Raw genomic sequence first — 25,145 nt, 5'->3', positions numbered from 1 at the left:
AATATTTATATCTTATTTCTAGTCTGAATTTGTCTTCTTTCAACTTCCAGCCATTGGATTTTGTTATACATTTCTGTTAGACTGAAGAGGTCTTTAACAAATATTTGTATATAGTCGCTGCTTAACTTTCTCTTTGTTAATCTAAATAGATGGTGCTCCTTGAATCTATTGTATCACCATCTAATCTTTTAATCATTCTTATGGCTCTTCTCTGAATCCCTCCAATTTATCAACCTCCTTCTTGAATTGTGAGCCCCAGAACTGCACACTGTATTTCAACAGCAGTCGCCCCCGTGCCAAATACAGAGGTAAAAATAACCTCTTTCCTCCTACTCGATATTCCCCTGCTTATGCATCCAACAATCACATCAAGCCCTTTTGGCCACTATGTTGCACTGGGAGCTCATGTTCAGCTGATTATCCACCGTGACTCCCCAATTTTTTCAGAGTTACTGCTTCCCAGGATAAAGACTCACCATCATGGTAGTACGGCCTACATTCTTTGTCCTAGATGTGTATTTTTACATTTAGCCATATGAAAAAGCAAATTATTTGCGTGTGCCCAGTTTACAAAGTTATCCAGACCTGTCCTCTTCATTACTGATCACTTCCCCAACCTTTATGCTGTCTGAAAACATTATCAGTGGTAATTTTATGTTTTCTTCAGGTCATTGATAGAAATGTTAAATAGTGTAAATAGAGTGAATATTGCATTTGTATCTGGAAATGCAGACTGTGCATATTCTGAACATAGTTTTGACTGGATGTTGGCAGTACTTTCAGTATTGTAACATTTATCCTGGATTTCAAAAATCTTTTTCTTGGATTTAATCTATGCATATATTACTAAAGGTTTTGAAAATTAATACATTGTCAGGTTGTCAAATAGGATACTGATAATTTTTGTGTGGGTTTCCCTTTTAAAGCCAACGTTTATGTCTCATCTTTATGGAAAGAATGAATTATGCTACTTTTGACATCTTTGCAACCATAGTCTCAACATCAACTAGATTTCCTAACCAGCGGCATCTAAAAGTCCCTGTGCAGGGAAAGGTGACCAGATAGCAAGTGTGAAAAATCAGGATACGTTTTTTCCCCCAAATGGGGGTGGGGATAGTTGTCTATATAAGAAAAACCCGTAATATTGATCAGGACGGAATAATATCAGGACGTCTGGTCACCCTAGATGGGGTTTACCAGGTCTTCGTGACCCCCTGCTGGAGCATCCACTGCTCTGCTACATCCACCCCAGGAAAAAGCTTTCTGAGAGGAAAAGGGCAACGATTATTATACCTCTGGGCATAGGTGCCAACTTTTACATTTCCCAGTAAGTGCTCCACCCACGCTCTGCCCCAAAGCCCTGCCCCCACCTCACCCCTTCCCCAAGATCCCGCCTTCTCTCCACCTCTTCCTGCCCCACTTCCCCGAGGCCCCACCCTCACTCCACCTCCCGCCCCAAGGCCCAGCCCTTGCTCTGCCTCTCCCGGCCCCGGTTCCACCACCTCCTTGAGGCCTTTGCCCGCCCACCACTCACTGCTCTCCGCCCTCCCCAAGCCATCAAACAGCTCGGAAGCACCCACAGAGTTGGTGCCTATGCCTCTGGGCTTGCTTGCTTAGAGAAGCATCCCAAGAGCAGCCATTTTGGGAACCACTGAGATCTGGTCCTCCAGCAACTAGAAGGGCAAGAGATCAGCAATAGCCAATCAAGGCCCAGCAGGTTGAAATAAAACAAGCTGCCTGCTACTACCAAGGCAGTTCTGAGCTGGAGCTTGTGGAGTGAGGAGAGATGCCTCCTAGGCCAACAGCCAAGGAACCAGGTCAGGTCAGGGCCTATTGCTGGCCATGGTCAGCGACAGGAATTCAGGGGGAACCTTGCTGATTTAATTCTGGAAAGGGAGTTAAACCCAAGCCGGGTAAAGAAACTATTTTATTTATAATGGCCCAGAAGGGTCAGGTACTTCTTCTATTTGAGTTTGTTGTGCCCCAGAAGGGGTTTGAACTGACCCGTCCAGAAGGCTAAGCCACGGAAGACCCACAGAGGCAGTCTGACAGCCTGCAGGAGGCACTGGGAGCTAAAGAAAGCAGCAGCACCATGTCCGGACACTGGGGAAGAGGGCACTAAAAACAGGTGAATGCAATACAACCAGTTCTTACTTTTTCATTGGAGATTGGTCCAATAGGCAGGATGAGAACATAGCAATTCCTGTCTTATGTTAATGAAACAGAACTGTATTTACTGAGTTTTATACTGCGCATGTGTAGCCATTCACAGCTGGCATAAAAATTGTATTGGTGTTATTTATGTGGCTTGATGTGTACACATGATGGAGTATGGAAACTGTAGAGGGCAAGCTCAGGTAAAGAGAATCAAAACTTCCATAATAACAGCTCCACCCATAATCAACATGAATAATACAAACTATTTGCCAGTCTCCATTTGTTTACCATATTTGAATAGTAAAACTAGCTGGTTGTTTTTTTAAAAAAAAGCTATATACAAAGCCAGAAATTCTAAAATAAATTTGCAGCTCTCATCCATAAACGCAATTGCATTAGTTCCATCTGTCTTCATGTTGTAACTGTCATTTAGTATTCTAGTTTGAGCTACCAACATATTAACTGTATAGAAGGTTACCACAGGTTACAGATTATGATAAATAGTACACGTAGCCAACCCCTCATCTGTTTAAATTATGTTTTAAAATACAAAAATATTTACCTGTTCCTCAGAAACTTCAGCAGGTGGAGGTGCCTCTTGCTCAGACTGGCCATTATCTTGATAATTTGCATTATGTCTACGACGTAAAGGAGGAAGGAATCGATTCCAGTTAATCACCCTGCCCTGAAACCAGATATTTATTATTAGTTCTTTAACCCAAAAAGGATATAAAAAACTCACAGTTTTGTATAAATTGTATTATGAGTTCAAACAATAACTTCTATAATATCATAGTCTTTAATGATTACAGTACTCAAAAGGGTATATTTTCTTGCTTTACTAATTAGTCAAAATGTTTCTGCTACATTAAGGAAACATATACTAATAAATAGGAGCTATTTGTCATATGTATTTCCTGTTGAAGCCTCCTGTTAGTGTTCCATATGTTTTGAAGGAGCTGCAACCCACTACCATGAAGGAGAGCAACTTTGAGTTCCGGTCTCTTGTTCCCCAAGTAAACAGAGGTTTGGCTGCTTCTGTTGCAACAGACATAAAACCTGATCTTTTTCTTGCTCTGTGTAGTTGACAGGAGTTCCATTCACTGACTGCAGTATCAAGCCCATAACGTCAAGATGCGTGAGCACTTTATATTACTTAACAGCAGCTCTGCTCACCAATTAAGGCTGGCATTGATAACTCTGAAGTCTAGTTCTCCCTAGGCAGAAGGATAGTGGCTGAAACATTGATCATCACAGATGGGAAAGGCAAAAAATGCAGGAGATTAAGGAGGAGGCAATGAGTGGATTTCTCAGGGCGCCAACAAAATCACAGAGGTAAACTCAGGATAAAGCCTACTGAGGATGTCTATGTAAAAGTTTTCTACAGCCATCACTGTACTAAGTGACTGTATGAATCTAACACCAGTTGAAATGACTTTGAAAACATCCTCCTCCTTGCCTAGATTTACTCTATTAAATATCATGTTTCACATTTTGGCACTGTTCCAAAGTAAATGCATTTTGTACAGAGTGTGTTACAGAAACAGAAATTTAATTTTATAATGTAAATGTAACCAAACCACAGAAAAAAGAACGGTAAGGTGCTTACTTTTTACAGTATAACAAATACATACAGTAATGTCAAGTGTTATTTACATAATTGCCCAGAGGTAACACTGATGTATCAGCAAAGTTTTTTTGATGGATTATGGGTAATATTAGAACTACTGCCCATGAAAAAAACATCTGTTCCTTTACAATCTGTTTTATGTGTTTTTTCCTGATGCTTCTGTGTCTATAAGGCAGCTTGTTAATCCCCCACTCCCTGTGTCTCCCTCTCTCCTCTCTCACTATTGTGGAAAGCATTCCTTCTTCCTTTCAGTTTGTATGGAATCTGGGTTTCCTTCCTGCAGCTGCTCTATTTTGGGCCTAGAATTCTTTCTCAGAAGACCTTCCTCTTAAAAAAAAGAGGGTTTTTTTTTCAGCTTTGCTTTTCTCTTTAAGCTTCTTTGGGCTCGGGCAATTAACTTAAAATGTAACTAGAATATTGCATTCATGCAGTTTTGTTTGTATTTATTTCCTTTAAAAGATCAAGGGGAAAAAAGACACCAGTGTGTTTAACTGAATGTATTTCAAGAAAAATTGATGTATTGAAGAAGGTTGTCTGTTCTATGACATTTTTCTTCTATGCACTGGAAATCATAAGGTATCAGACAGTCAAATAAATGTGCTAATTTCTAAATGTATTGGTCTATCTGATGATTGAAATAAGTGTAGCTGCCTTTCCTGCTGTACCTATAGCATTGTTAGTGAGTTCTTTATTCTGTTTGTCTATGAAATCTTCACAAGTACATGTTATTTGTCAACTGACACTACCAAGGGTCACCTTTTCCTCTCAGAAATGAGCCTTCTATTTGGCACCCGCAACACACAAAAACAAAGTGTTGTCAAGCTTTAAAAAAGCAGTTTCTATACTAACTATGCAGACCATCACTTTTGTACCAGACATCTTACTAAACTACGGATGCAGATAATATAGTAAGAACAGATTCAGGCAGATACCACAGTGACACATTTCCTAGAAATACCTACATCAGATCAGACAGATCAGATAAGTAATTTTTCACAGCTTTAAATTGCTTTTAAAACATTTCAATGGCCTTTGGATCTAGGAGCCATTACCCAGTATTCTTTATTTATTAATTATAGGGAATACCATAAATGCAGCAATAATATGATCAGACAAATCTGCAATGTGTTTAAGGTTTAGCACTGTATCAAAAGCTGAGAATTTAACTAAATCCAGTCCCAGAGCAGGTAGGATAAAAAAATCATCATGAAGTCAAGTAATCCCACATATACCAGTTTTTAAAAATAGACAAAAAGGGGGGGGAAAGACTACTGCCAAGCCTTGCCTTACAGGAAATCATTTTCAGACCCTCTCCCTGCATTCATACACAGTGTTATGGCAAATGTTAAACTGCAGTGTATTTTATGCCCTCTAACATACTTAATATGCAAATGTCCAGGTACACTTTAGAGGCATATCTGCACTAAGGTGGATTGAGCTGACTGAATGGAGCTTCTAATCTTTTTAAGGGTCATCTGTTTATTAGCATACAATTTCTATGCAAAAGGAGCATATTTCATGGTAGATTTGCAATTGGCCTCTCCGCCACTTTCACTGACAGTGACATCTACTCCAAGCTGTCTGGTGACATCCAAGCAGAGCTTGTGAATTGGCTATTTATTATGTGAACTTAATGAAAATTTAATGATAAATAAGGGAAACGTAAAGGTTTCAGAACAAGCAGTTCTAACCGTGCTACACCGCTCACGCCCAGAGTCAATCCCAACAACTTTTTGAGATCTCCCAAGTGTTTTGGACAATGGTGATCTCAAGACCGTCCCTAGGAAGATGTATACAAAATCTCCCCTGCCTTTCCCCATTCATGGCTCTCAAAAGTGGCTGCTGCTAGTGTTTGCAACAGGGGAGATGGGACTACCAGCTTGTCCCTCATTTCTTAGCTCTGGTTTTAGTGCTCAGATGGCAGTCATGAAAGAATTATTGGAAAGAAGGAAACTTTCCCTTTGACCTCCCTACTGGTACATCCTCTTCCTCCGAGAGTCCGTGGGATGGCTTTTTTCCCAATCTGGGTCTCAAAGCAGCAGAAAGTTTGTCACAGTGAGTAGGCAGGAAGTCGCCATCAGCATTCAAACACTGGTCCCTAGAATTGAACGCTATGAAGAGAGGAGCTGTAGAAGGTCTATTCCCTATGTCAGAAGCCACCCCCTTTCTCTTACGGTTGACCTGCATTATATAGAAACTGTTTTAACTAAGGACTAGCTTCTTAGGCCACAGCAGAGAAGACGATTAAATTGCATCACCACTAAAAATCAGTGTTAGGGCAGAAATGATCAAGTTGCTGACAGTGCCCTCCCTACCACTGTCTCGTAGCTGGGAGAGGTTTTGTCAAAGCCAGCAGGGGAAAGAAAACCGTTGGCCACTTTAAGGAATGCACACACCCTCCTCATGGCACTCAGCCTTCCTCATAGGTCTGAGGAGGGGAGCTCTTTGGCTGATTGGTTGGACAGAGAGATGCAGCAGAAGTTTAATGGCTCCACAAACAAGGGGAGGACTTATGAACCCTTCCTCATGCCCAGGGCACCATTCCTCACTGGGAATGAAAGCCCCCCTCCTTCTGCTCACTGGGATTAGAATAGGAGCAGGTTTGGGGGACTTGCTGTGGACATCGTGCTAGTTGCCCTTTGGGGGCTGGGAAGGAATTTTTTTCTCACTGCCAGATTGACCTGGGCAGTGTGGCTGGTTGGTTTTTTTCCTTTCTCTCAGCACCCCAGTGACCCAGTGGGTATATTAGGTTGTGAAATGTATTTGGTCACAACTTGGCAGGTACCCAATGCAGGTACTCTTTCAATCGGGGGTCCTGTTCCGTGATAAACTGGAATTGGAAGCAGGTTAGGAAAAGGCATCTCCTAGAGGAGGTAGGGAATGTGTTTGGGGCTCCAAATGGTTGGAACAGTAAGGAGACAATCCTCTAGATTGTCACAGGAGAGTGGTAGGGTCCCAGCAACAGTGATGGGAGCATATTAATGAGATGAGGGCTTACAGCATCCCTCCACAAGGTGGTACAGATTACAAATGAAGGATGACCTGCACAGGACAAGTCATTGCTGGATGGTTCCCAGATGTGTTACTTAATAAAGCTGTGATCTAGTTAAACCACTTTCCTGGTATCTGATCTTTCTGCAGTATACAAGACAATGCATGTTGCATATAAAAGACATACACACCTTTTTGTATAGACTCAGGTAGAGTCATTTATAGTAATGAACCTGTTTTGTGCCCTTATGTAAACAAGCAACCTTCTGACTGCATAGCCTACTAGCTCTCATTTAACCTTCTAATTCATACAATCCCCTTAGTCTCTTTTAGGGACGAGGACTGTATTACTTACTCAGATCTCTCTCTCTCTCTCACACACAGACACACACACACACACACACCCCCCAAAAAAGCACAAGCTTTTTACTCAGTGTTTGCAAAATCAAAAAAACCTGTATTTTGGGTAGCTACTAATTTTCAACTAAAGTAACTAAATAGCAATTAAACGTTTGTCAATCCCATTCACTTAGATAGAGAAAGAAAATGTATTTTAAAAGTTTTCTTCAAAGCTCTGTATGCTATCGCATGTGCCTGAATTAATGCCAACTTGCCATCTGTTTGCACAAACAGGAAACACCTCCTAATATCTGACCTCTACACCTTTTCTAAAGATGTAACCACATAGTGAGAGATGGAAAAAAGGAAACAGCTTTTGCATTTCATTTTTTAAATAACACACAGTCTGCCCCGTACTGATAATCTACACAATAGTAGATATTTTGGGCAGGGTCAGATATTCTGATTGTCCCAGTTGTTTTATGCAAGATTTTAAAAAAAAATTAAGGCATCTAATGTGCTAAAAGTAATGTCTCAAATACCTCCTTTCTGATAAAACTTCATACACATTTTCAATTCTACTACTACCTCATTCAAGGAGAGGATAATAATCCAGGGTGGGGGGAAAAGAGACTATATGCTTTACTACAGAGTGAAAGTTTTAATATTTCTTGTTTTAAGACAGATGTAAAAATAGTAGCATTAACTCTCGGTAAGAATTTTATATTGCCACCCATCATGGTATCTGATTACCTTCCATGAATAACAATAGCAAAGTTTCTGGTGAACTTCATGGAGTCTCTGGCACTTCTCTCATTTCAGGGTCAAAACTTTGCTTGGGATAGGATCTTAGTTTTGATTTTTTTGTACCCTAAGCCTGTAGAGATTTAGGGTACAAGGAAGTGTTAGTGTTGTGATTGTCATTCTTATGGTAAAAATGCTTTTTGAAAGAGGAAAGTTTTGCAGTGATTCCTAAAGATGGTCAGACTGAATTTGGCTGATCTCCTCCTCTTATCCCCTTTGGATAAGAATGCTTTGTCTCCAGTGCTCACATGCTTCATTCTGGGTTTTGTGATCAGTGTTGCCCCAGACAAATGCAACTGTCACACAGATTCATAGATCAACATTCGGTCTTTGATGTAGCTGGGGTTTGATCCATTGATTACTTTGAAAATTAGGACCAAGGCCTTTAAACTGGCTGGGAGCTAGTGAAGAGACTTGAGCACAGATCTGATATGCTCACAGTGGCCTAAGCCATGGAGAAAGTAGGTAGCCACATTCTGCAGCACCCTTGGAGTCTGTCCAGCATCTTCACACTCAACTCCAAATATGGTGAGTTACAGTAATCCAGACCAGAGGTGACAAATGCATGGACCACTGTGGCCAGGTCCTTGTCCAGGAAGAAGGGATGACTTTTCCTAGCAAGTTGGAGGTGAAAGAAGGCATTTTGGGGAACTGCTGCTTCCCAGTCATCCAAGCTCAGTGTGCAGTCAAACAGGACTTTGAGGCACTGCACCACTTTGACAAATGGGGGAAACAATATTTTGGCTATCTCGGAAAAGCATTTCTCTTTACAACCAGCATCATTTGGGTTTTGCCAGGGTTCAGTTTGAGCCAGCTCTTCTGCACCGAAGAGTTGATTTCCTGTATGCATTCTGACATCGTAACAGTGGCAATGATTGCATCAGTTGAGAATGAGACATAGTTGAGTGCCATTGGCATGCTGTTGGCAGCTGAGCCCACAGCATTTCATTCTCTGTGCCAGTGACCTCATATATATAGAAGAGAAGAGGTGACAGTATGGATCCCTGGGGGATCCTGCAGGTAAGGGCCTTTAAAGAAGAGGAGGAGGAGGAATTGCCTACCACCAACTCCTTGAATTCTGCTGGAGACAAATGATTGGAGTAACTGTAGATTGGAGTAACTGGGCCATCTACCTCTGCTACGTCAGCTAGATGGATCAGCAGCATCTTGTGGATTAATATGTCAAAGGCTGCTGATAGATGCAGCAGTATGCACAGGGAGATTTTGTGTGTCCAAGGTCATAAGGAGGTCATCTTTTAGTGCTACTAGATCTATCTCTGGTGATCTCTGCCCTGGTCTGAATCCTGAAATGTGAGGCAGCCAGGATGTTGACTGATGTCACATGTTGTTGAAGCTTGGTGGTTAGATATTTAACTTACCTCTACTCACTTCCTGTACACAAAACCTGTTCTTTTAACAGAAATAAAGACTGAGAAGAATCGAAAAAAGTAGATTCTACAATTGTGCTTTGAGGAGTAAATTTTGTAAGACACTACCAATGAAAATGTAAAACAAAATACATTGCAATAAACGTGTACAACTGTCGTGTGCATATAAAGGGCCTGTAAATGATTCAATGAATGGGTGCATTAGCCTTTCAGCTCTGGAAACCTAGATTCTAATTCTGTCTTAAGCTACAGATGGAAATAAACGTTGCAGTCTCATCCTGGATGCCCAGTGGTTCATATCAGAAAGATACCGCAAAATCTGATATGAATGGCAGTCTCTCCTCAAGAGAGGCATACAAGCAGAATAGCCAGGGGGTTGCAGGTCAGAATTAAGAGAGTTGTCTGGGGAAGCATGCATAGCACTTGCCTATACTGTGCTTCTTAAGCCAGTGCTATTACTGAGTTTTATATATAAAATCTGACACATTTTCCAGAAAAATATAAACTAGTTAAGTGACAGGAAATAGAAAAATACAGATAATATCCATACCCTATATAAAAAGCTTATTAACGGCTAACATAATTGCAGGGGTAACAGTTTTAGAAAGACAGTTACAGCATCATTTGATGCGGAAGTTCTTGATTCCTCTAACTATATTTCTATAAAAGGCAAAAGGCAAACTTAACTATTCTATCCCATCTAAATTCCAAATATTAACTTATTAAACACTGGGAACCTATACATATCTACTAAAACAAATGAGCAGCAAACACAACACTGTACAAGGCAGAAAATAAGCATTCCTAAATAAATCTGATGATGAAAAGGTTTAAACACTTCGCAAAAGAATGGCCATAAAAACCTAGCCATAAATTAAATCAAATTATCACCCATCAACATCGTGAGGCAAAACCCTGCAATTTGTTGAAAGTAAGAAGTGATTGGTGTGGCAGATGAGGAGCTGCTATGTAATAATTTTATGAATATTGTATGTGACCTAGTTATTGAGATAGACTGTATAGCTATACTTGGGTTAGTGGAATGTTTATCATAGGCCTATATTGCTTTAATTCAATGGGGGCTGTCACCTGGAACGGAAGACAGTGGCTCCCAGATAGGAACTGGGGAAAACTGTTAGATTTGAGGATTCTACATCCTATCTCCAGCAAAGTTGCAAGCCTTGTTTAGCCAATGTTGGAAGCTAACAGATCAAAAGGTTATAAACAGCTAAAAAGTTATTTGGTTCCAGCAAGGGCGTATCAAAGACTGAGCAAGATCTGAAGATAATCTCCCCAAAGCAGTGAGAGAGAACTGGTTTGTGAGTTAAGGGATCAGATTGTGCCATCCAGACCACAGAGGTTTTGGGGTGTCTAGTGGAATCTTACACCTACCAGGAGCCCCATGTGATAGATGGATAGACACCTGGTAAGCTAGACTTATGTAGAGAAACCAGGAGAGGTAGAGGTTCAGTAATCCTGGTAATTGTGACAACTGGCTACTAATTTAGAGTATTTTCTATGTACTATAGTAGCACCCACTAGTGCTTCTATACTTACAGGCTTGTCAGTTTCCATGAATAAGGTTTAGAAGAAAGAGTGAAGTCAGCAGCAGCCTCATTACCTGCATCAATACCCAGAAAATTTAATATTTTTAATTAATTAAGCACCTAAATATTTAAAACTATGAAAACGTGTCAATAAACTGTAATCAGAAAAGTGGGGCACACTGATCTGTAAAAATCACCATCTATGGACTTTGACACATTTGAACAAACAAGTAAGAAACACCTGAGTAAACTAAGTTATCTATGGTTGGGAACATTTTTATTTAATATGGTGCATTTTAGAAGCAAGCACAAAAGAAGCCAACCTCAGTAGCACCCAAAGAGTTTTCATACTTGGCAAGCTTTGAGTAGCAAGCCCCTTTTTGGAAAAAACTTCTGCTAAAAAGAGAGGTCAGGGAATAAATTTTTACACAGCTGGATAAGTAAGGAGGCAGCACCACTGGCCACACAAATTGATATTAACTACAGTTATTAGAATGTATAGTTTGCTCCTAAAGCCCTATATGTTACAGTACTCAATGCAATGATAGCATATGAAAAGGGTTAAAAGAATGAGTGCATGCCCCTCACCCAGGGTGGTTGTGAGCTACAGTATTTAAGGTTTTATTGCATGCTCAGCTTGGAGGCACCCAAGTGTTTTATTTGCACAGGATAGAATAAAGTCCTTCATGTGCTCTAGATTCCTCTGGAGATAGCTGGTGCATGCATTTGACTATCATCTTTTCAGTTATTGTTGCTGTAGGAAAGGCAGGCCCCAGGTGGTGAGTTTTGCATTTCTCTCTGAAAGTGGAGAGAAATGCAGTCACTCTTCCCCTCTGGAAGGTAGTTCCATAGTTTTGGCCCTGTAGCTGAGAAAGATTTGTCTCCTGCTCTCATAGGGTGACCAGATGTCCTGATTTTATAGGGACAGTCCCAATTTTTGGGTCTTTTTCTTATATAGGCTCCTATTACCTCCCACTTCCATCCTGATTTTTCACACTTGCTGTCTGGTCACCCTATGCTCTCATGAGCTTCATTCTTGAGGATGAAAGATTTGCAGTTCCTGCTGCTGCTGAGAGAAAGACACCAAAAAGGCCAAGAGGCTGGGTGAGTGAAGAGCACATTGAGGAGTGATACAATCAATGAGATGAGGCGTGGAGTGTTACTGTGCAGGGAGAGAATGAGAAAGTTTAAATTTAATACAGGAGGCAAAGTGAGAATCAGTGGAAGAATCTGAAGAGGAAATCACATGCAAGCAAGACAATCTTTGCATCAGGCTTTTGGAATGACTGAATTAAAACAAGATGGGTATCAGAGAGGATGAGATTACAATAACCAAGAAGGATTATAAACGAGGTGTGAAGAAGTTATTAGCTGTGGGATCAGATTTCAGAAAATCTGTAGAGAAGAAAGCAGCAAGATCTGTTAACACATGAATGTGCTGGAAGGAGAGACAGAAGACATGCTAAGGCGTGCAGGTCTGAATGGTAGGAAGGATGGCAGTCTTGTCCACAGTAATGCAAAAAAGTGAAGACGGAAAAGGGTTAAAGAGGGGAAATAATAAACCTGTTTTCAACCAAATTGCACTTGAACCTCAACATGCTGCACTGTGTGCTGAAAAAACAGTCCTTGTTCGCCAGCGCTTTAAAAGTCTCCAACTGCTCCCTGCAAGTTTTGTGCCTCCACTCTGCAGTTTTCTATCTCTTTGCTACACCTTATGTGCCTATTTCTGTGTTCAGAAACAGTGTCACCAGTGGCTGGTTGCAAGGCAGATGCTCCTCATCCAGCTATTTGCAGCTCAACCACCTGTCTGCTTGCAAGTTTTTCAGTGGGAAATGAAAGTCATATCCAGTCTCTGTTCAGAGGCTGATGTACAGATGTGGTAGCTCCTCCCCTCTTCCAACCAATGCTTTCACATGAGCCTGGTACCTAGCAAGAGGAACCTCAAGGGGCTGGAAAATGGAAGATATGTGGGAGGAGGAGACCTGAGAAAGGGAGGGAAAACAAAGCAAGAAGATGGAATAGCCATAGGAAAATCCCAGAACCCTTAAAATCCCAGAACCTACCTTGAATAGAGGGAGGAGAGAGGCTGAAGAGTTAGAGAAGCAGAAGCAACCACCCCTCCAATCCTAGAGCTCCAGAAGGCACCAGCCAATGGACCTAAAAGAACTTCCCATGCTTGCTGGTTCTGCAGACTGACTTTGTGGCAAGAGCAGGACACTCAGGGAAAGGAGGGAAAGGAAAAAGAGAATGAGAACCAGAGAGTAGCTGGGGAGAAGAAAGATCCAAAGAAGAACCAGAGATTAAAAAGTAAATGTGGGGTCCAAAGGGGACTCTGAGATATGGGAAAGACTGGGGATGGGGACAAAGAGACACTCAGATAACGGAAAAGAACACATGGGGGGGGGGACTGTGATGGGGAGTACAAGCCCCTGACTGTCCATGAGAGGACTGTCCCAACTAGCCCCACTCCGAGACACCTGGAGCATGCGTCAGGAATGGAAAGGGGAGCTAAAAGAAGAGGACTTAATTAAGTTAGAGGCTGACTAGGAAGGAGAGCAGACCTCCACTTCTCCCTCTATGAGAGAAACCTGGGACTCCTGGCCAGCTAGGCAAGCCGCCCTGCAAATAGGGAGACCAGGCCCAGGAAGACCGACTGAACAACTGCCTGTTTGAAGACAGGCCCTGGGTAAAAGGCCAGGGTCCCAGCGAAGACTTGCCAGATGAATCTCTTTTGAATTCCTTGTTTCCTGTTGTTTTTGGGACTTAAGAGGTGGACCTGGAGGGTGTTGTAGCCAGAAGGCTAAAGCTCCACAGCACTGGATCCATGAGAGGCAGTGGCTGCCTTGGAGACCCCAAGGCAGAGTGCATACTGCCATGTCAGTCACAAGCAGCATGAGAGAGATCCAGGGGAAAAGAATATCGACTCCTAGAGAAAAGAGGAACAGAAGAGAGAGACAGGACACCCTACTTAAAGAGTGAAGGGTAAAAATGGACAGGAAAACAAAGCAAAGTAGAAGAAAAAGTGGGAGAGAAAAGATAATAAAGAAATTGAAAGAAAGTAAAAAGCAGTAAGAGAACTTGTAGGCTAGTACATTTAATTTGTTTTCAAGAGTGTGAATATATAAAACAAAGTTTATATTAATCTTTCAGAATTTTGGTGAGGGAGGAAGCTAAAGAATTCTTCATCTATGGAGCAAGTTCACCAACAGCCAGCATTATGGGGGTGAAAAAACAAACAGAAAATGCTGTGGTAATTGTATAGAAAAGAAATAGCTAGCAACTGACATAGCACCAGTTGTTTAAGCACAGTAACCATAGTAACCAGCAACCAAGACAAGGCCAATCAATTAACTACCATAACAACTACAGTTTTTAAACAAATGGAACTGGATTCTCCAGACTGCTATATGCAGATACGAGTATCAATCTATCAGTAACAATTTATACCACCATTCAAAAGGAGGTACATCAGGTAGCAATCTTGATGATCCAAGCTCAAACCCTACTGTGGGTTCATTCTACTCCTCCAAATGTTCGAGTGTCCAAGAGTACAGAAGTTCTGTGAGTTATTCCACTGCACTCCATGTTACCCTGGATTTGGGGCATAACAAACCCCAAGAGAGAGAATGGGAAAGGAAATGGAAATTTTCAAAGAATAAATGGCCAGTGAACATAACTGTTTCCATAGAAAGTACTACAAGAAAATCCTGCTTTAAACAAACCATTGAACAATACAAGAGGAAAGAATAAGGAGTTGAGAAAATCTTTTACACTCCTAATTTTTGGGGTAGTAGAGAGTAATCAAACATATTTGCCAGCAGCTGAATACTTTTTTTCCCAGTCTCTTCCACTGTGATGTTCTCTTTTTTTCAGTTCTTCTACTCTCTTTTTTTCAATTTTTCTCTCTCTTCTCTTATTTTTTCTTCAGAGTTATTTTATTTTGGCCCCTTTGGTACTTACTCTACAGGCTACTGCATTATCCTGTTGTTCACTAATTTTTGCTTTGGCTCTTTCCCTTTTCCCTTCAGTTTATTATTCTTTGAGGTACTCAAACTTAAAGAAGAAAGATGAATTCAAACTCCCCCTTAAATCTATTCTAAATTTTGGGATTTAAAGTTGAACCTCTTCTCTTACCTAAATTGCAGTCTTATTGTGTTGGGTTGTCTCAACTTGCTGGGCTCATTACAACAGTTTCTGTATTTCTTCTAGAGAACTGAAGTATAGATTTGCTATGAAAAGTGATTATAAAATTGGTGCCTTCTTAGGGATAGATCATAGTCTGTCCTATTTGCTGGGGTAAGGGAAAGGGCATAAGGCAACACCTTACTCCGTCAATCTGGTACACCATATCTTCCTGCATGCAAAGGGAAATTGGCTACACCAAACTCCTGTGTTCCCCACCTTAGGCGAATGGGTGGGAATGGGCAGGTAGGGTCAAGAAGAGCATGGAGCCTTGACATGGTGATGTAGCTGTACTGGTATGTAGGGGTGAATATGCTGCAACAGGTCACACCTGTCACAGTTTACTGACTCCTGAAGCAACATGGAGATCAGGAGGGGGATTGAGAGTCCAGGAGTCAATCTTCCTCTTGGGCTGGTTTGGGGGCAGCATAACAATGTGCTTGCTCTAGACTACCTCACAAATTGGCATTCTCCCAGTGTGAATTCAGAGCCATATTTGCTAACTTTAATTTTTTTTTACATGTATTTGCTACCTTTTACTCCTTGGTAGTCCATCGATCCGATGATGACAAATCTGAGCAAATCATCTATTGTTGATCTCATGGTGTGCCCTCTGATGGCCAATTCTAGAGGTGCACATTTGGCTGCAGATGGTGCATGGGAAGTTCGCAGTAAGTGGGTTGTGCGCTGCTGATGCTCTGTGACGGCGTTCGCGTGCCTCTTGTAGATGCCGGCAGCGGTCTTCCTCAAAGGCGATGCAGGTATTTCTTACTGTTGCACGCCACTGTGTTCTGTCGCTGGCGGCGTCCTCAAGGTCCCTGGGTTTGATACTGCTATACTGCAGATTGGCTTTGATGGTGCCCTTGTAATGTTTTCGTGGATGACCTATATGCCGGATGCCCTGGGAGAGCTCACCATAGAGAAGCTGGCAGGGGATTCTGTTGGCATCCATGCGGCTGACATGACCGGTCCAACGTAGCTGTGACTTCATGATCATCATTTCGATGCTTGTCATCTGGGCTCTCTCGAGGACCTCAAGATTGGGCACTTTGTCTTGCCAGCGGATCTTCGTGATGTTGCAGAGGCAACGCATGTGGAATGCTTTGAGCTGCTTGATGTGACGCCTATATAGTGTCCATGTTTCGCACCCGTACAAAAGAGATGAAAGAACAGCAACTCTGTACACAAGCAGTTTTGTTGACATCTGGATGTTGTGGTGGTTTAAAACTTTGACACGCAGACAGCCAAGTGCCTGGCTTGCTTTGGATATTCGTGCGTTGATCTCATTAACCAGTGATCCATCACTGGATATGACACTACCCAGGTATTTAAAGTTCTCCACTACTTTAAGCTGAGTGCCATCAATGGAGATACTTGGGACAGAAGCATTTTGATCCAGGTACAGGTTGATGGAGAACTTCTGTCTTTCCGAGGCCGATAGTTAGACAGAAGAGTTGCGAGGTCTCAGCAAACTTGTTGACAATGTGCTGATGATCATTTTCAGTGTGAGCCATTAGGGCACAGTCGTCGGCAAAGAGTGCCTCAAGAAGGAGTTTCTGCACTGTCTTAGTCTTTGCATTCAGGCGACGGAGGTCAAAAAGTGAACCATCCTGCCAGTATTTCAAATATATACCTCGATCCAGATCTTTCATTGCATGGTTGAGGACGCATGCAAAGAACAGGTTAAATAAGACAGGAGCAAGAACACATCCTTGTTTCACGCCGTTGGTGATGTTGAAGGGGGCAGATGTGGCTCCATCAGACAATACTTTGCCTGTCATGCTGTACCTTTTACTACTGTCAACCTTACTGCTCTGGGAGAGTGAACCAGATTCTCTTATAGTTTGTACATCACAAGTAGAATTATTATCTAGGTTCTAACTGTAAGGCCACCTATACAACCCCACTGTCTTCAGATTACACACACAGTTATACCTGTGGAAACTCACTGAAGGCAACAGGTTTGCACAAGAGTAACAACATAATCCGAGGACAATGTTAGACCTCAATCTTCTATTTATTCAGGAAGTTTTAACAAGTTTACAAATCACTGCTATGTAAATATCAGAAACAACAATCATTAGAGCAATTAGCTTTTTTTCAGAGACATTATACAGGAATATAGCCATCAGATCTTTCTATTAAATAGGATGTTACTATATTACACAGCAAGAATCATTACAACACCCATGATATATTGTTTCTAGGGATTTTATTAAACTGAGTGAAATTGCTCTCTCACTCTCTTTCTCGAATTTATTTAGCAGATCAGGCATATCTATCAAATGTTAACATTCAAAAATATTGGTCAGATGTGCTTTTTTGTTGCAGGTTAAAATACTTTGGTTAGACATATTTTTAAACAGTCAAGTATTCTATCATGAATTGGATCATTTTTCATTTTTGCATCAGCCCATACTGGAATCTCTGAGCCCTGCTTTTGGTGATTTGACTGGCATCCAGTAAATTGTATGAGTCAAGAAAAACTGGTTACTAGCTTTGCATACCAGACCTTTCTAAAGTGTTGATAGATTAACACCATCGCCTTCCCTTCGTTGACTTTGCTGGGCATTCACTAATATAGCAATAAGGGACTCAAGGATATGAGTAGGGTATCGGTGAATGTGTCATGTGCATGATGAAGAGGTAAGCCAAAGGCTAACTGCCTTCTTATTTGACTGAAGTGCACCAATAACCTGGTAATGGGAACAGTGGTTGTAGTGGAAGTATAGGGCAAAGAAAAATTAAGATATGCTATTAAAATATGGTTCATTTCTGTTTTTTAAAAACTTTTTCAAAAACTATTTTTGGCATAAGGTGGATAATTCAGTGCATCCTTCCACAATAGAAAACAGTTCTTAGGAGAAGGACAGGACAAAACAACAGGGACACATTTTTTCACCTACTATTTTGAATGTATTTACTATTTCTTTTTAATTTTTTAAAATCCTTTTAAAAGTTCTCCTGATTATTTGGGTCATTTCTGCCTCCTCTTATTTCCCAGAAGTTTAGCTACCCCTTTTACAGCAGTTTGTGGCCAAACAGCCACTTTCAGTTTAGTTTCTATTACAACAACTAACTTTGGAGCATTGAACGGTTCCCAGTTTAGTTTTTACAATAAACACTAGGTTAAAAGTGATTGCTGGAAGGGCAGAGAAAAGGTCATTTGCAACTGTCTGGGTTGTACAACAAGACAATTTAATAAAATTGAAGTGAAGCTAATTGTGAAGAATAGAATTATGTTACCAGGAAGGTAAATGAGGGACTGACTCTAGAGCTGTTCTAAATTGCCTTAGGTAAAATTCATATAGTGTTAACACACGGTACAGGACAATCCCTCAGTACATTTCTGCAAAGGGAATCATAGAATCATAGAATATCAGGGTTGGAAGGGATCTCAGGAGGTCATCTAGTCCAACCCCTTGCTCAAAGCAAGACCTAATCCCCAACTAAATCATCCCAGCCAGGGCTTTGTCAAGCCTGACCTTAAAAACTTCTAAGGAAGGAGATTCCACCACCTCCCTAGGTAACCCATTCCAGTGCTTCACCACTTTCCTAGTGAAAAAGTTTTTCCTAATATCCACCCTAAACCTCCCCCACTGCAACTTGAGACCATTACTCCTTGTTCTGTCATCTGCTACCACTGAGAACAGTCTAGATCCATGCTCTTTGGAACCGCCTTTCAGGTAGTTGAAAGCAGCTATCAAATCCCGCCTCATTCTTCTCTTCTGCAGGCTAAATAATCCCAGTTCATAGAATCTCAGGGTTGGAAGGGACCTCAGGAGGTCATCTAGTCCAACCCCCTGCTCAAAGCAGGACCAAACCCAACTAAATCATCCCAGCCAGGGCTTTGTCAAGCCTGACCTTAAAAACCTCTAAGCCTCTCCTCATAAGTCATGTGCTCCAACTCCCTAATCATTTTAGTTGCCCTCCGCTGGACTCTTTCCAATTTTTCCACATCCTTCTTGTAGTGTGGGGCCCAAAACTGGACACAGTACTCCAGATGAGGCCTCACCAATGCCGAATAGAGGGGAATGATCACGTCCCTCGATCTGCTGGCAATGCTCCTACTTATACAGCCCAAAATGCCATTAGCCTTCTTGGCAACAAGGGCACACTGTTGACTCATATCCAGCTTCTTGTCCACTGTAACCCCTACGTCCTTTTCTGCAGAAAGACTAGCTTACCCAGGAGTCCTTTTCAACCCAAGCTGTGATTTTTATCTAGCATTTTATTTAGTGTATTCCCTCAGCTGAGTCATTCTTCTCCTTTTTAAATACAAAGATATCTCTGATATAAACTATCTTCCCTTGAAAATGATACCCAGAAATGCCAGGAGAGCTGAACCTCTCATGTTTTCCCCACATCTTCAGACTGATATCATCCTATTGACTAGGCTAAATTAAATTCAATAGTAGATATAAGAGAAGTCTATCAGTGTTTTCAACCCTATTGCAAACCACACTTTTAAAGCAACTAGTTTTAACCTTTTACATTAGCACATCTTGTTCATTCAGATCAGATCTTTCCCCTCCCTTCCTTTCCATACTAGCTCCACCCAGCATATAACATAGCAGCTGAATGTACTACTATATGGCTAAAATTCACAGGAATAAAATGCAATTCAGATCTCACACAGACGATTATTCATTCTCATGTAACTTGTAATTAAGTTACAGAAACCAGAGGTTCATATGGAGCCCACATGTTCAGCTGGCTTTACTAGACTGCCAATATATACTCTCTTGTATTTCTCCTAGGATCCTAATCAAGGCATCAGCTGCTTTATTTTACTGTCTTACAGGGACAAGTAGGTGAGTACCTGCCCTTGTCCACTCCATCAAAATTGAGAAAAATAAAGAGACTAACAATCTAATTTATAGGCAATAAAATGTAAGCACTAAAAGCAGTAACAGGAAAGCACTGTGGTTGACGTCTATAGGAAAAGTATAGATCGAGAATTTTGTGCGCTTTCATAAAGAAACAAACGTTGTGCAATATGGGTGATGTAATCCCTCCTATTTACCCATGCAAAACACTGAACTACAGAGCTGACTTCCAAACTCTCTGAAGAGGATAGTAACTTTTCTGACTGACAGCATGGTCTGGAGCATCAAGACATGCTGAGTTTTAATTGTGGCGTTGTCACACACCCTTGTCAGCCAGGCCTACTGGTCCAAGTAGTAGTGGTCAGAGGCCAGGAACAGCACCACAGGTCAGAGCTGTAGTCAGGAACCAAGAATCAGAGCCAAGGGTTACAGCCAGGGCCAGGAGAGCGAGCCAAGAGGCAGGTCCATCGGTAAGGCTGGCAGGGGAGTCCACCTTGTTGCATGGACATTTCCTGGAACTCCTTCTGGGCTTAAATACAGTGCATGGACCAATCTGGAGCCATGAAAGAAGCTGTCAGTACAGCCTCCTGAGGTAGTACTTCCTGTGGTCTTTATCTCTGTAGGATCATCTATGTGACAATGTACACAGGTCCAACATGGCTGCTGGGTAGCAGCACAGAGGTAATGGCCATCAAACAACCTGCAGTCCTGGGTTCTAGTCCCCGCATAACCTCACAACTGTGGGCTTTGTTAAATCACTTCACACCTCAGGCTCATTTTGCTACTGGTAAAACAGTGCGATGCCGCCTACCTACTCCTAAATTGCTTTGTGAAAATTAGTTCATGTCTTGTAATGAACTTTAATAACATAAAACCTACGTAAATGTTCACTAACATTACAGAAGTCTATGAAATAGTAATTACATAATTCCAATAGGGAATTTTTTTAAAAACAAAACTATACTTGTTCCTAAATTAGATACACAAATTATGATTAACCAAAACCACCTTCCCTCCATATTTCGATTACTCAGCATAATCATACACTTTAACAAATAATTTTATTTATACCTGCTGTTGTCTTTGCCGTCTCATCTGTGCAAACTGAGACATCATGATTTGACGATCCAGTAATTCCATTCTCTGCTGTCTCTGGATGTCCACTGTTGCTCCCATTCCTACTCGAATCTCGTTGGATGGTTCTGCAGATGAGAATATTGGTTCAAGAGTCCAAGAAAGTATCTTTGCCAGCCAGCTGGGAACACAAAGCACCTGATGAACTTTTAGCACACTACTGCTGTAGCACATCCCAGAAATCTGAAAGCAAAAGCAAAATGAAAAAAAAAATTACCACACAAAGCCTTAACTGGCTGACAGAGGTATGTTGTTCTTTCACTTTTTCAAGGCAAATTTCATCTGGTGTATTTAGCCAGAGTCTTCAGTGGAGAATCCATGCCTCAGTGAATACGGCTATAACACTATGAGATTTCTTCACCCTACACTTCCACTACAACCACCAACTATTAATTTTAAAAGTCTGCAGATTGCATTACTTGTGACTCAAGTGTATTTCTTGTTTACGAGTAAAGCCAAATACCAGCACAGTGACCTAGCTATAGGCAAAATTCAAATAGCTAAAGCTTTTCATCTCTGGTAAAGCACATTATCCTGGCTGGCCCTAAAGTGGATGTGGGGAGATAGGACCTTGATACCACAGTATTGTGAAGATTTTGGGCACTTGCTTTAAAAAACACCCAACAGTACCCCATGGCCCGTGCTCCACGTTAAATCCCTGGAGCTGGGGAATGTGAGCCAATCAGCATCCCTCCTGCCCCTCATGACCAATGGGTGTCAGAGCCTCCAAAAGGGGGAGGGAAAGGGGAGCTCCCTGGTGCCTCCCAGAGTCTCTCTCCCTCCCTTTCACCGCTGGCACCATCAAGTTCCCCAGCCTGTTGAGACAGGTGAATGGCATTTCTGCTTAACTCCCCACCCCTCACCCCCACACAGAGAAAAACTGATATAGTCAAGTTGAAGCTTTAACAGTGGGGATTTCATAGGGTCACATAACTAAAATGTTACCTGTTTCAGAGTACACAGACTGTTACTTAAAAAAAGACGGTTACTCACCTTTGTAACTGTTGTTCTTCGAGATGTGTTGCTCATATCCATTTCAATTAGGTGTGCGCGCGCCGCGTGCATGATCATCGGAAGATTTTTACCCAAGCAACACTCGGTGGGTCGGCTGAGGCACCCCCTGGAGTGGTGCCCTTATGGAGCCGGATATATGCCCCTGCCGACCCAGCGCCCCCTCAGTTCCTTCTTGCCGGTTACTCCGACAGTGGGGAAGGAGGGCAGGTTTGGAATGGATATGAGCAACACATCTCGAAGAACATCAGTTATAAAGGTGAGTAACCATCTTTTCTTCTTCGAGTGCTTGCTCATATCGATTCCAATTAGGTGACTCCCAAGCCTTACCTAGGCGGTGGGGTCGGCGTGAGATGTCGCGGAGTGAAGGACCGCTGAACCAAATGATGCATCATCCCTGGATTGCTGCACTATGGCATAGTGGGAAGCGAAGGGGTGCACGGATGACCAAGTCGCTGCCCTACAGATCTCATCTATGGGCACATGGGCCAGAAAGGCGGTGGACGAAGCTTGAGCCCGAGTAGAATGGGCAGTGAGGCGGGTAGTTGGGACACTAACCAAGCCATAGCACGCACGGATGCATGACATAACCCAAGACAAGATTCGGTGTGAGGAGACTGGGAGGCCCTTCATCTGGTCTGCCACTGCTACGAACAGCTGGGACGTCTTTCTAAAAGGTTTTGTTCGTTCAATGTAAAAGGCGAGAGCCCTACAAACATCTACGGAATGTAGCTATTGCTCTCGTCGTGAAGCGTGCGGCTTTGGAAAGAAGACTGGGAGGAAGATGTCTTGGTTGACATGGAAGGCAGACACCACCTTAGGGAGGAAGGCGGGGTATGGTCGCAGCTGTACCTTGTCCTTATGGAACACCGTATATGGTGGGTCCGCTGTGAGGGCCCAAAGTTCTGACACGTGCCTTGCCGATGTGATAGCGATGAGGAAAGCTGTTTTCCAGGAAAGGTACAGAAGCAAGCAAGTGGCCATCGGTTCAAAGGGGGCACCCATGAGTCTAGATAGGACCAGACTGAGGTCCCACGTAGGGGCCGGATGACGAACTTGTGGGTACAGATGTTCCAAACCTTTGAGGAACCTACTGACCCTAGGATTGGAGAAAACCGAGCACCCGTTCTCACCAGGGTGGAAGGCTGAAATCGCTGCTAGGTGTACCTTGATGGATGAGACAGCTAGGCCTTGCTGTTTCAGGGACCAGAGATACTCTAGAATGGTAGGTACTGGCACCTCCAGATGGACAGTATTGCTCTGGGCACACCAGCAGGAGAAGCGCTTCCATTTGACCAGGTATGTGGATCTGGCTTTCTGCTACCCAAGAGTACTTGCTGCACTGAACTGGAGCAACGCAGCTCAGATTGAGTTAGCCATACAGCATCCATGCTGTGAGATGGAGGGACTGCAGGTCTGGATGACATAACCTGCCGTGTTCCTGAGTTATCAGATCCGGCCACAACGATAGAGGAATTGGTTTGGTCACCAAAAGATCGAGGAGTGTGGTATACCAATGCTGTCCGGGGCACGCCGGAGCGATTAAGATTAAAAGGGCCTTGTCCCTGCGTAACTTGAGAAGGACCTTGTAGACCAATGGGAACGGAGGAAAGGCATAGAGCAGGTGGTCTTTCCATGGTATCAGGAAGGTGTCCAACAGGGAGCCCGGGCAGCGTCCCTGGAGAGAGAAGAACACCTGGCACTTCCGATTCTCGCGAGAGGCGAAGAGGTCTATGTGGGGAAACCCCCACTTCCGGAAAACAGAATGGATAACGTCTGGGCGAATCGACCACTTGGGAGCTAGGAAAGACCTGCTGAGGCGATCTGCCAAGGTGTTCTGGACTCTTGGGAGAAACGACGCCACCAGGTCGACTGAGTGGGCTATGCAAAATTCCCAGAGATTTATGGCTTCCTGACAGAGGAGGGATGACCGCGATCCACCTTGCTTGTTGATGTAAAACATGGCTGTTGTGTTGTCTGTGAAGATTGTGACACAATGGCCCTGAAGGTGTTCACTGAATACCTGACACGCCAGGCGTACTGCTCTCAGTTCCCTTATGTTGATGTGTAAGGTTATTTCTTGTGCAGACTAAAGACCTTGTGTGCGAAGGCCCGCGAGGTGAGCGCCCCAGCCCAGAGATGATGCATCCGAGGTCAGGGCTAGAGAGGACTGTGGGGCATGGAATGGCATCCTCCCGCAAACCAAGCTGGGGTTTAGCCACCAACCCAGAGAGGATAAGACCTCCGTCGGCACAGTGAGAATTGTGTCCAAACTGTCTCGGCCAGGACGGTACACTGACGAGAGCCATGTCTGTAGTGGACAGAGGCGTAGTCTGGCATGTCTGGTCACGAAAGTGCACGAGGCCATGTGGCCCAGAAGAGCAAGGCACGTGCTTGCTGTCGAGGTCGGGAAGCTTTGGAGACCATGAATAATGGTCATCATGGACTGGAAGCGGGCCCGTGGTAAGCACGCCCTGGCGAGATTCGAGTCCAGGATCGCCCCGATGAAGTCTATTCTCTGTGTAGGCTCCAGAGTGGTGCTGAGCAGCAGGCCCAGCTGCTTGAACAAGCTCATGACAAAACGAACATGAGACCACATCTGTAGCTTGGAACGACCTCGAATGAGCCAGTCGTCGAGGTATGGAAATACTTGTATCCGATGTCGCTGAAGCAAGGCCGCAACGACAGCCATACACTTTGTGAAGACTCTTGATGCTGTGGACAGGCCGAAGGGAAGGATGGTAAATTGGAAATGCTGCTGGTTGACTGCAAAGCGAAGGAATCGCCTGTGTGGCGGGTAAATCGCTATGTGGAAGTACGCGTCCTTCACGTTGAGGGCGGTGTTCCAGTCTCCATGATCCAGGGAAGGGATAATGGTCCCCAGGGAAACCATGCAGAACTTCAACTTTACCATGAATTTGTTGAGTCCGTGCAGGTCCAGGATGGGCCGTAGTCCCCCCTTTGCCTGGGAGATTAGGAAGTAACGGGAGTAAAAACCCCTGCCCCTCAAATCCTTTGGGGCCTCTTCCACCGCTCCGATAGCCAGGAGCACCTATATCTCCTGTAATAGGAGTTGCTTGTGAGAGGGGTCCCTGAAGAGGGATGGGGAGGCAGGGTGAGAAGGGGGGGGGGG

At 43.0% G+C, this 25,145-nt stretch overlaps 1 protein-coding gene across 2 annotated transcripts in view; it reads right to left on the bottom strand.

Moving 5' to 3' along the window:
- The window catches only part of UBAC2 (UBA domain containing 2), a 158,305-nt gene that overhangs the window by 3,174 nt on the left and 129,986 nt on the right, over positions 1-25,145 (bottom strand). For both annotated transcript variants that reach the window (XM_039537449.1, XM_039537455.1), the window contains exons 7-8: positions 20,939-21,184; positions 2,720-2,842 (exon numbers count right to left, since the gene is read on the bottom strand). In XM_039537449.1, coding sequence (XP_039393383.1) covers positions 2,720-2,842; positions 20,939-21,184 — 369 coding nt within the window. The remainder of the gene's footprint in view (positions 1-2,719; positions 2,843-20,938; positions 21,185-25,145) is intronic.

Source organism: Mauremys reevesii, linkage group 1 (assembly GCF_016161935.1).
Source record: "Mauremys reevesii isolate NIE-2019 linkage group 1, ASM1616193v1, whole genome shotgun sequence".
NCBI classification, from domain to species: Eukaryota; Metazoa; Chordata; order Testudines; family Geoemydidae; genus Mauremys; species Mauremys reevesii.
The sequence above is the reverse complement of the archived record's forward strand: the minus strand, read 5'-3'. Positions and strand labels throughout refer to the sequence as shown.